Source organism: Ochlerotatus camptorhynchus, unplaced genomic scaffold (assembly GCF_037179485.1).
Source record: "Ochlerotatus camptorhynchus isolate MF236.1 unplaced genomic scaffold, CSIRO-AGI_Acam_v1.1 ptg000202l, whole genome shotgun sequence".
Taxonomy (NCBI): Eukaryota; Metazoa; Arthropoda; class Insecta; order Diptera; family Culicidae; genus Ochlerotatus; species Ochlerotatus camptorhynchus.
The window spans coordinates 1,336,009-1,348,707 of NW_027040692.1; the positions used below are offsets into that span (position 1 = coordinate 1,336,009).

The window sequence follows — 12,699 nt, forward strand, 5'->3', positions numbered from 1 at the left end:
TAGGGCGCAATGGCTGGAAATTGTTTGGAAAGGAGACGCAGGGTTACTTCCACTCATTTCCAATTAATTTTTTTTTTTTTTCAGAATTATGAAATCATGAGATGGTATAGTGATAATAAGTACTTGTAAGTTACAAGATGAGGACGTGAAGTATGTGTTTAACACATAAAATCTGTCAATATTGCTTTCAGTGCGTCACAATCAGCAATTTTACGACTCGTGAGTGCTCACTCTGAGTGAACGCTCACGAATCATAAGATCGCTTATTGTGACGCTCTGAAAGCAAAATTGACAGGTTTTATGAGTCAAACACATACTTTAAACCCTCTTCTCGTTACTTACAAGTGGTTAAAAGCAATTTCCCTAACACAGATTTCAAAGTTGAATTCCATCCGGTCTCACCAAACGTTTATTCAATCACCGCGTGGTGAGTGGTGGTGTTTTCCAGTAAACAACGAAAGGCTGCCTGCAAGCATCGAGCTGCAGCCAACATGCGCATCCATAGAAGGAGGAATAAGCCGCACAGCTATTAATCGGAATCAGTAGCTCTTCGTGAGTCGCTGTGGGCCATCTATGTCAAGCGCGTCATCCTAAAGAGTATAAACAGAGAAAACCCCGCTCAAATTCCTATTCCTACACAAAACACAAGCTCCTGCTGCAGTTAACAAATAAGATTTATTATATAATCCCACGTAGTCCTACGTCACCATTGCGTGCAGCCCCATAGCTGTGCCTTGTAGTTTTTTTTTTTTTTTTTTTTTTTAGATTTCGTTTGACCAAGGCCCAATACCGTTCGATATAGCGAAATTCAGGGCTGTTGGGAGGGTTGTGGTACCACAACCACGTTGTTCGCATCGTACCACTCGATTGCCTTTTTCCCATAGTGGCAGCTTGCCAAGTCCAGCCAGAACAGCACAGGTCTATTATGTTGCTTTAGGAATGGTAGCAGCCGCTTTTACAGGCACTCCTGGACGTGGATCTCTTAAATGATGGTTCCCGTAGTAATGAAAATCCCGCTTTTTAGACCACACGTGCATATAGCCTGCCATACGGGATTTTTTTCGGGAACTTCGATAGTTTGATGGTTTTGAAAATTTCAGCCACCTTCCCTTTTCCTGATGCGGTATAAAACTACTGTCCTGGAAGCTGCTTGAAACCCGTCTTCACATAAGTTTCGTCGTCCATGGCGACACAGTCGAACTTTGTGAGCGGATTCGTATACAGCTTTCGGGACCGCTGCTTTGCCGACGTGTTTTGTTTGTAATCTTGGTTCGTGACCTTCACCTTTTTAAACGTCGACAACTCGGCGCGTTTTCATTCCGTCTCGCACGCTGAGCCGGTCAAGTCGCATCGGTCTCGTTGTACGACACTAGTTTTTGAGTTTTTGAGTTTTTCCCCACGCGAGGGTTTTTTCTCGCCAAAGTTAGTTGGCATAGTGTTAAGACAACTAGTGCGCGAGTGAGGAAGCCGTTAATCATACGCCGAGCGCTTTGATTACGGTCCAGCTTTAACATCAACATCTGTAAAATCATCACCACTATCGGCCCATTGATAGCAACAACGAAAGCACGTTAAATTGCCTACCGAGGCGAAAGAGGCATACCAGCTGCAAGGCTATCGACCCAACAGCCGTTGGGGAATACAATAGCATCGCACCAGTCATCTGCCGCCTCAGTGCAATAGGTATACCGTGTCGCTTTGTTTTCACCAGTATCGCATCTTCCCGCATGGTCCAGTATTAGATTAGGCTGGGTCATAATTAGGGTGATCCAAAATCTTGTAAATAGTATATATCTATAATTTTTTTTTCTTGATTTTTTTTTCTCGTACTATTTTTAAGTAGAGTATAGTTAGGGTGATCCAAATTTTTTTTTTCAGTATATATATATTTTTTTTTTCTTCTATTTTTTTTTTCTTGGTTTGTTTTTTTTTGTTTCTTTCATATTACTCTTTAGTAGAGTAAAACTATATCATTTTTTTTTTGTTTATTTTTGCATTTTTGTTTTTCTATTTTTGATATTATTTGAAATTACTGTAATTATTTGTAAAATATTTACCAAAAACACCATTGCGGCGATATTTAACCGCAATGGATGAAAATGATAAAGGCGGGGGATGGTCGCTTGCCATCTCAGACGACGAAACTCTTAATTCCACCTCACACGAAAGTCTCGAGGAAGTTGTGGAAATGGAAACCCTTGACGTTCCAGTTGACTCGCTCTCCAGCAAAAATACTGGAGCATATCCCAAGAAAAGATTTCGCCCACAACCCTCTCCCCCACCATCTCCTCCTCGTCCACCTGCACCCCCCACACCATTGCCCCCGAAAACCTCTGCGCTCCCCCGCCTAAAGGCTTACCCAGAAGCCTCGAAAGGCCCATGGGTTGTTTTTTTCCGGCCCAAACAAAAACCTTTGAACATTCCGAGGATCTCTAAGGATCTAACAACACATTTTTCGGCCGTTACCGATATTTTCAAGGTAACACCAATAAAACTGCGCGTTACCGTTGATGACCGGAAGCAGGCTAACCAAATTGTTGCGTGCGAGCTTTTTTCATTGGAATACCGAGTCTACATACCCAGTAGTGAGGTAGAAATTGAAGGAGTGGTCACCGAAGCGAGTTTGACTAGTGATGATTTCTTGGGTCCCGATTCCTTCGGAATCTTTAAAAACCGTGCCCTGCCGAAGGTGAAGATATTGGACTGCCTTCAAATGCAGTCAGTATCCGTAGTAGGCTCCAAAAAAACGTATTCCTTGTCAAACTCGTTTCGTGTGACCTTTTCGGGTTCAGCGTTACCTCACTACGTCGCTATTGGCAAGGTTCGGCTGCCTGTACGTCTGTTTGTACCTCGGGTAATGAACTGCTCGAAATGCAAACAACTTGGTCATACATCGGACTACTGCTCGAACAAACCACGCTGCGATCAGTGTGGCGAGCAACATCAAGAGGGCCCTTGCGGTGCTCCTCCAAAATGCGTGTACTGCAAGGAAAGCCTACATACCCTGACTGACTGCCCGAGGTATAAACAGCAGGGAGAAAAACTTAAGCGGTCTCTGCAAGCTCGCTCCAAGAGAACTCTAGCAGAACTCTTGAAGAATACCGCTTCATCTTCTCAGACCACACCAAAAAGCAGTAACACGTTCTCCATTTTGCCAGTTGATGATCTAGACTCTGACTCAGAGGTCGGTGAGGATAGTCCGTTTGTCTTTAAAGGCAATACGAGAAAACGAGCAAAAAAACACACCACCGAAAAGCCTCGTAAGGCCACTCGTACGGACCACCCTTCCACCTTGGAAAAATCAAGAAGTAACGGAAATTCACCGAAACCCATTCCACCGGGTTATAAACCTTGTAATTATGACAAGAACTTTCCGTCACTTCCAGGATCATCTAAAACCCCAGATGTTCCAGTTTTTCGGCCAGAAAATCAGCTGAATAATCAGCAAGAACATGCTCCCATGTTCACGTTTTCTGGTATTGTGGATAGCTTCTTCAGTATATTCAATGTCTCTGACTCAACGAGGAGCATTATTAATTTAGTGCTGCCAATGGTGAAAACTCTTTTGAAGCAACTAGCTTCTAGGTGGTCCTTCCTTGCATCGATCATATCCTTTGATGGATAATTCTCCGAATGAGGTCGGGGATATGATCTCTGTTCTTCAGTGGAACTGTAGAAGTCTTATGCCAAAACTTGACACATTTAAATTTTTAGTTAACAACTCACTTTCTGATGCATTTGCCCTTTGTGAAACATGGCTCTCTTCAGACAACGATCTTGCTTTCCACGATTTCAACATTATACGCCTTGACCGCGCAGATTCGTATGGAGGGGTGCTTCTGGGGATCAACAAGCTCCATTCCTTCTATAGAATCGATCTGCCTTCAGTGACAGGCATTGAAGTAGTTGCATGTCAGGTTAATATTCGAGGTAAATGCCTCAGTATTGCCTCAGTATATCTTCCACCGAAAACCGCGATCTCTCGTCAAAGTTTCGCGGATATCTGCACGGCTATGCCGGAGCCACGGTTGATCTTGGGAGATTTTAACTCTCACGGTACAGGCTGGGGGGAACTGTACGACGACAACCGCTCAACCTTGATATACGACATGTGCGACTTCTTCAAAATGACAATTCTGAACACCGGGGAAGCAACACGAGTAGCCAAACCTCCAGCAAAAATAAGCAGATTAGACCTCTCACTTTGTTCGAGTTCACTATCGTTGGATTGCTCGTGGAAAGTAATTCAAGATCCCTACGGTAGTGACCATTTGCCAATCAAAATTTCTATTACCAATGGTTCATCTTCTACTCGCTCGGTCGACATCGCGTACGATCTTACGAAAAACATTGACTGGCGAAAATTCGCGTCCGCGGTTCTTGATGCCAGTCAATCGGTTGACGTACTTCCTCCGCTGGACGAGTACTCCTTTCTCGCGCGTGTCATCATCGATTGTGCGCTGCGAGCACAGACGAAACGTGTTCCGGGTGTTTCCGTCCGCAAGCGACCTCCCACCCCGTGGTGGGATAAGGATTGCACCGACGCGAACAGCGAGAAGTCCGCCGCGTTTAAACGCTTCCGCAAACACGGTAAGGTCGGGGATTTCGAGCGGTACACCGACCTCGAGAAAACCTTTAAGGACTTAATTAAAGCAAAAAAACGCGGATACTGGCGTCGGTTCGTCGATGGTTTGTCGCGAGAGACTTCCATGAGAACACTCTGGAATGTCGGCAGGAGAATGCGAAACGCGTCATCACCGATTAATGAAGACAAGGAGTACTCGGACAGATGGATTTTCAGCTTCGCGCGGAAAGTTTGCCCGGATTCGGTACCGGTTCAAACCAACGTTCGTGATCGTCCGTCGGGTAATAACGAAATAGATTCCCCGTTTTCGATGGTGGAATTCTCACTTGCTCTCCTTTCATGTAACAACTCAGCTCCAGGAATGGATAGAATCAAGTTCAACTTGCTCAAAAATCTCCCAGACGTCACGAAGAGACGCTTGTTGAACTTATTCAATCAATTTCTGGAGCACAACATTGTTCCGGATGATTGGAGGGAAGTAAGAGTTATCGCCATTCGAAAACCCGGTAAACCCGCGTCGGATTATAACTCGTACCGTCCCATCGCGATGCTGTCCTGTATACGGAAATTGTTGGAGAAAATGATTCTTTTTCGTCTAGACAAATGGGTCGAGTCGAATGGTTTACTTTCAGATACGCAATTTGGATTTCGGAGAGGCAAAGGAACGAGCGACTGTCTTGCGTTGCTTTCAACTGAAATTCAACTGGCCTATGCGCAAAAACAGCAAATGGGTTCAGTTTTCTTGGATATTAAGGGGGCTTTTGATTCTGTTTGTATCGATGTCCTTTCGGATAAACTCCACGATTGTGGGCTTTCACCAATTATGAACAACTATTTGAGCAACTTGTTGTCTGAGAAATATATGAGCTTTTCTCATGGAAACTCGACAACTTCACGAATTAGTTACATGGGTCTCCCCCAGGGCTCATGTTTAAGCCCCCTTCTTTATAATTTTTACGTAAAAGACATTGATGGTTGTCTTGATGAAAATTGCTCGCTAAGGCAGCTTGCAGATGACGGCGTTGTGTCCGTTATAGGGCCAAGTGCACCGGACCTGCAAGGACCATTGCAAGATACCTTAGACAATTTGTCTACTTGGGCTATGAAGCTGGGTATCGAATTCTCTCCGGAGAAAACTGAGTTGGTTGTTTTTTCTAGGAAGCATCATCCTGCACAGTTACAGCTTCAACTAAAGGGTAGAACAATCACTCAAAGTATATCTTTCAAGTATTTAGGTGTCTGGTTCGATTCCAAAAGCACGTGGGGAAAACATATTGCGTATGTGAAACAAAAATGCCAACAAAGAATCAATTTTCTTCGTACAATTACCGGAACTTGGTGGGGAGCACACCCGGAAGATCTGATCAGGTTGTATCGAACAACCATCTTGTCGGTTCTAGAGTACGGTAGCTTCTGCTTTCAATCCGCGGCGAAAACACATATCTTGAAGCTGCAACGAGTTCAATACCGTTGCCTACGAATCGCGCTTGGCTGTATGCACTCGACGCATACGATGAGCCTCGAAGTACTCGCGGGTGTTCTTCCACTGACAGATCGTTTCGCGGAGCTGTCCTTTCGGTTTCTTATCCGTTGTGAAGTAATGAACCCATTGGTAATAGAAAACTTTGAGAAGCTGCTCGACAGAAATCCTCAAACAAGATTCATGAGTCTCTATTACGATTACATGACGCTGGAGATTGGCCCTTCTTCATTCAATTCCTCTCGTGTTTGCCTCCAAGACTTTTATAGTTCCTCTGTAAATTTTGATCTGACCATGTTGCAAGAAATCCGTGGAATACCAGATCACCATCGGTCGATGGTTGTTCCCTTAATTTTTGCAAACAAGTACCACCATGTTAGTAACAATAAGAGTTTTTTCACAGATGGGTCAACTATAAACGCTTCCACTGGATTTGGAGTATTCAACGAATTTCATAGCGCCTCATATCAACTGCAAAAACCCTGTTCCGTATACGTTGCGGAACTAGCAGCCATATTTTACGCAGTAGAGCAAATTGCCTCACTACCATCTGATCACTATTTTATTTTTACTGATAGCCTTAGCTCGTTGGAGGCTATTCGATCAATGAGGCCGATGAAGCACTCCTCGTATTTCCTGACCGAAATCCGAGCTAAATTGAGTACTTTATCTAACTGCTCCTATACTATCACCTTAGTTTGGGTCCCATCTCATTGCTCAATTCCGGGCAATGAGAAAGCGGACTCGCTAGCTAAGGTGGGCGCTATGGAAGGCGATATTTTTGATCGACAAATCGCCTTTGCGGAATTTTTCTCAATTACCCGTCAGCACGTCCTCACCAACTGGCAACAAAAATGGAATGAGAGTGATCTGGGAAGATGGTTACATTCTATTCTCCCACAGGTATCGAACAAGCCATGGTTCAAAGGATTGGACATGAGCCGTGACTTTATACGTGTCATAACAAGGCTCATGTCCAATCACTACTCGTTAGACTCGCATTTCTTCCGAATCGGGCTCGCAGGCAGCAATTTGTGCGCTTGTGGTAGTGGCTATCACGATATCGACCACGTGCTTTGGTCATGCACCCTACATTGTGTTGCTAGATCCGAGTTATCCGCATCCCTTAGGGCCCGAGGAAAACAACCTATGCGGCCCGTTAGAGACATCTTGGCGAGCCGAGATCTCGATTATTTTAATTTAATTTATGTGTTTTTAAAACGGATCGATCTGAGGATTTAGTAGTTAGTGTCATCTTGTGTTCTCTCAAGTTGCTAGGTCTCCATCGGTGTACCCCCATGTTTGTCTTTTTCTCCAGTATGTCGCTTAGTTCTAGATCAAGAGCACATTGCTCTAAAAAACCTTGTGTTCTCAATCCCTACCCTGCCACCCGTTTGTTACAATTTGTTACCCCTAACCTCGAGAAAGCCGCGAGTAATCGGCCCCCGCTTTACTAACGTTAGTTTTAAGTAATTTTGTACCCAAACGATGAATATCGGCTCCGCAAAGCTACGGCAAATGAGCCTGGAAAAATAAACGCATTATAAAAAAAAAAAAAAAACTCGGCGCGTTTCTTGGCCCGCTGCACAGTAGTATGGGATACATTGTGCTTGCCAGCGACGTCCCGGATGGAGAGGTTAGGATTCCGCTTGTATTTCACCGCCATCTTCTTCGTCGTCGCTGCCACGTCCGGATTACGTTGTCGCCACTTCCAGGCTTCCTGGCGGTTGACAGACGCTTCCCGAACACTTTTAAAACGTTTGGCACGGTCGATTTGGCCACATCCAGCAATTTTGTCAACTTGACGTGCGAGAACGTCAGATTCTCTTGCTGCGCGAGCAAAATTTTGACAAGCTGCTCCTCTTGCTTGGACGTCATTTTGAAGGAGTGCAAACGGTGAAAACTCATCATAGCAACCATTGTATAATACACTAAACTTCAAAATGCAGCATTTCAGGTTTTTATGCATTTTTGACCAATTTTTGCGTGTTCCAGACTTTAATTAGGGAAAGTACTCTAAAGATCATTAATCACTACATTTATCGCGGAAATTTTATACAGTTTCTTACTTCAAGCTTAGGCTGGCCGTCTAACCCCGTCGACCCCTACTCATTGTTACAAAATTCTAAGATCCACTCTAAATTTTGTCTATGGAATTGCTAACTGCATATCAAAGCCATTACGAATGCATGCTGTTAATTTTTATGGGAATTGTATTTTTAATTAATAAAGCGTCGTTTGATAAGTGCTAGCAGTTATATTTTCTTTCAAGTTGTGTGATGGCGCTCACATGGGTTCTGCATTATGATTTAAACAACCATTTCTGATGTTTATATAATAATCATTCGTTTCTTTAGAGAAGACTTTCTAAAAAAAAACATCTGCAATAGTGCGTCATACGCATATCGCTTCATCGCAAAGCACTTCACCTTTGCATGCCTGTTAGTCGTAGACCCATATCGTTCGTGTCGTTGCCGTTTTGCCTGTTGTCCTTTTACAAGCATAATTCCGAAATCAATAACAGCAAACAACGTAAACTTCCCTCTGCCTCCCCCCCTCTCTCTCTCTCTCTATCTCGCTGTGCTATCACACCAACAATCGCATTACATTGTATGCCAAATAGGTGAGACAGTGGGTGACCGAGAGGCGCGCGCTGACGACAGCGCATGCGTCCCCTTTGTGTTTGGTGGTGAAAATTTCCAGTTCTCCACAAACTGTTGGAAATTCCTTGAGTGTATCGATATTCCTGGAGCAATAAGTCAGTAAAAGTAAGTTTTGAGCAAAGTTTTAGTTATTTAAAATTCCAATAACGTTGGCGTCTGTTAAGGCCCAAGTGAAATGCTAGCAAACAGTGACAAAGGTGTTATATTTCACTGATAAATCGATGTTTGTTTCGTTTTTCCTCACTTGCAATGCTGCAACAGGATATTCGCAGAAGGTATGAGTTGTCTAGGCGATTGCTCCGAATTGGGGCCACCGCCCGATATGATCCTGTCGATGCCTCCGCCACCGTTGTCGTCGTTTCTGCTGCCCCGGAATGCAATTGCACCGCGTCCGGCCAACAGTTCGCTGTCCTGCATTGCAGCCTTCATGTGCGAGCCCTCGCTTAAGGCGAACGAACAGTCCGGAATGGAGTTTATTGAGCTATCAGGAAATGGTGAATAATTTATATCGATTTCTTTACTACGGAGAGGGTTTGATGCTAAATTGTACTCTTTTTTCCCATTCCACTATTTTACTCGAAAAACAATAACCACAGGAATGGACGATACATGGGTCTTCGTGTTAGTTTCGTCCTGTGTGGGAGTTCTACTTCTGGGAGCTCTGCTGGCGATGATTCTGATCAAATGCAGAGAGTATGAAAAGTTCGCTCAGTTGGAACGGGAACATTTAATTAAAGTTTGTCTTTTGCAGTGCATACAACTACTCATACCACGATAGCAATCTGAAGCATCCACCACTGTCGGCGTTGAACGAACCCCAGCTTGGCACAGCCAAGTCTGGATTCATGCCGGGAACTATCCTCTACCCCACCAATCACCAACTGCCCCAGGACAATCGCACCCTGTGGGCGACTCTGACTCCTCACGGAACAACTCAGCACTTCATTTCCGACTCGTACTACAACCCGGAAGACCATTACGAAGTCATCGACTACGGACGCAAGCATGAACAGTACATCCCGTCGAACCAGAACACAATCGTCAAGAACAAAAATTCCTTCGAAAACTCCGGCTTTGTCGATTACGATTACGAAGACCCGACGCCGTTGATGGAATCGTACCAGAATTTTGACGACATGGACTCCGGCTACCAAGAGCCCCAGGAGGTGATTGGATCGCTCAACCGGACCCGTTCGATCGTTTCATCACCGACCAGAATCGAAAATCCGAACCTGGCACCGTTGAATCTCTACCCGACGCATCGCAGCAACGGGACGCTCAATAAGAAAAATACAACGCTCAGCCGACGCATCAGTGATATCAAGAACTAAATAAGCGCAGAGTGAATTGCTTTACAATCTTCATTTTATTCAAAGTGATAACTAACCGAGATTCCTACGAACAAAATACCTTTATTTGAAGGAAAACATAAAACTAAACAGACACATTGCATTTGCAGCAAGTATTATTTATCGCATACAAACTAATTTTTTGATCAGCTTTTGGGACGAAATGCTGCCGCAATTTTATTCGAACTAGCAGATTGTATTTTAAGGTAGAAACGTGAGCGACCTTAGTTTCGTAGGAGCCGTACTTTGATAACATAACCACAACACAATAAATGTCTACACATTAATGCATTTAAGGAACTCGTCACTCGTCCTGCCGTAAGCTTAAACTCAAATTCACTCAACAATCGTGGCAGTAATTAAAAACATATACAATTGCATGCAGCAGGTGCGATTGAAAAATAAAATTCAATGGAAGGTTCTGATTCCTACATGTGTACTGTTATTGTAGGGATAATGAAAATGTGTAATGATCATTGACTTGCATCTTGATACAAAATTCAAAACAATAAAGACAAGGGTGAAATATGAAATTGGCTGAAGTATTATTAATATTTGAATGCCATTTAAAAGGATGATCGTGCTTGGGATTCTCGGGGAACTTTGGGGAGTTTATTGCCAGTTTGAGGAGATTGTGGTGCGTTTCCTTGCTAAGTTATCACGGTCTTTGTTATCTGACAGAAAACTAGTGTTTCTAACAGACCAAGTAGCCGGTCGAATAACACGAGAGCGTGGATACAAAACCGCATTTAGCTGTAGGCGTGGTGGCGGCCTTGAAACCGTAGATGAAACAAGCTTTATAACCATTTGCTCAACCAACTGAAAGAACCCCCAAAGGCCGTAGGAGCTGTCTAGAAAAAAATCCACGCCAAATTGCGATAAAATAGACGGATTTAGATTTCACTAGCACTGAAAAAGTGTCATCTGTTGCAATATAACACATTGGATCATGTCCTATTGTTGCATTGTTGAAGAGTTGATCAACCAAAAGCCTTCAAAATAAAGATTTCTGATCACCTGATGGTCTTTGTTTTTTTTTTTCTTTTCGGAGCATCATGACAAAATATTCAGGAGATGTGATTGGAATTGAGATCTTCAGTCAAATAGTACCTGATCAAACTTAAGTCTTGAAAACATATCCAGACGACTTTAAGAAGATCTTAAAACACATGAAGGACTTTGGTATGATTTTATAGATGCCGTGTTTCACCATGAGAGAAAATGTGAGAGATGCCATATGGATTATGGAATACTTGGATATCTTTATCACTGTCACTATCACTGATCAATCTGAAATCTTGAAAAAAAACATCATGAGGTTTTCAAGGTGATCTCTTATCATTTGGTGTTGTTTTAACTAATTTCTCAGCAAACTGGATTCATTGAGAATATCTTGAAAATGTGATTTGCAGTGCTCGGAAAAACTCAAAAACTCTAATCTCATTCACAAGTTTATGTACCTATGAGGTTTGTCTTGCCAAGATTAAGTCTAAAACAAATATCATGAGGATATTTTGGAGATATATGATTACTTGAAGGTTTTGTGAATAATTTCTGAGTAACCTAGTATCTTGTAAAATGCATGGGAGATAAGGTTTTAATTGAAACAGCAGCGCCAGTGGTGTAGTGGTAAGCGCGATTGCCTCCCACCCAAAGGGCCTGGGTTCAATCCCAGTCAGAGCCGCCGGGACGTTCTGAGGCATAACATCTCTGATCACGCCTTCCTTCGGAATGGAAGTAAAGCCGTTGGTCCCCGGTTCATGAGTTGATGAGTCGATAGGTAGGGTCCAGGTGTGGGAGCTGCCTTCAGGGTAACGATAGCATTGGTACTCTGTACGGAAAACAAGATCAATGAAAAACAAATCAAGGAAAAAAAATAATTGTTATTGTTGGGTAGTGGCATTTTGGTAATCTTTGATCTCCTGGAGGACATCTTAATAATTTTTAAGCAATCTGGTGTGATTAGAGTATACCTGGAAGATGTGATTGGACTTGTTGGACAGTTGAAGATTTTTTGGAGATCTATGATTACCTCAGTGTTGGCTAAAATCAAGATCAGAAAATCAAAATCAGCAATCTTTCAAGATCAATATCACCTTAAATCACAGGAATCAATATCACAAGCCATCATCATCACGAAAATCACACGTGATTTTCGACCAATATCAGCCGTGATTTTCAATTCTCAAGATCAACCAGCATCAACAAAGATCAAAATCATCGAAATTCATAGGATTAGAAGATATGTGGAATTCTAGAGTTTGGGGCATTCCGAAATTCAAGTCAACATTCCGGATGAAATTAAAATGGTGGATTTCAACCCAAGATGGCTCCCACAAATTCAAGATGGTGGACCAAAATCCAATATGGCAGCCCCTGGACAGGGAATATGCATCTAAACCTATGCAATATGGGTATCTGCGGAATGGACTCGCTAAGTGGAAGTGGAAAATTGATATCCGCCGCCATTTTGGAATTCAAGATGGCGAATGAAAATCCAATGTTGCGGCCCCCGAATAGGGAATATTTATCTAAACCCATGCAATATGGGTATCTCCGGAATGGGCTCGATGAGGGGAAGTGGAAAATTCAATATGGTGGTCATCAGACAGAGAATATGCA

At 43.1% G+C, this 12,699-nt stretch overlaps 1 protein-coding gene across 1 annotated transcript; it reads left to right on the top strand.

Moving 5' to 3' along the window:
• The first annotated feature begins 8,724 nt into the window (after window positions 1-8,724).
• Window positions 8,725-10,484, top strand: LOC135702859 (uncharacterized). The gene is made up of 4 exons (XM_065223901.1): window positions 8,725-8,833; window positions 8,990-9,222; window positions 9,325-9,421; window positions 9,480-10,484. The coding sequence occupies exons 2-4, from the start codon at window positions 9,006-9,008 to the stop codon at window positions 10,057-10,059; spliced, it is 894 nt and encodes a 297-aa protein (XP_065079973.1). The 5' UTR covers window positions 8,725-8,833; window positions 8,990-9,005; the 3' UTR covers window positions 10,060-10,484.
• The last annotated feature ends 2,215 nt before the right edge of the window (window positions 10,485-12,699 follow it).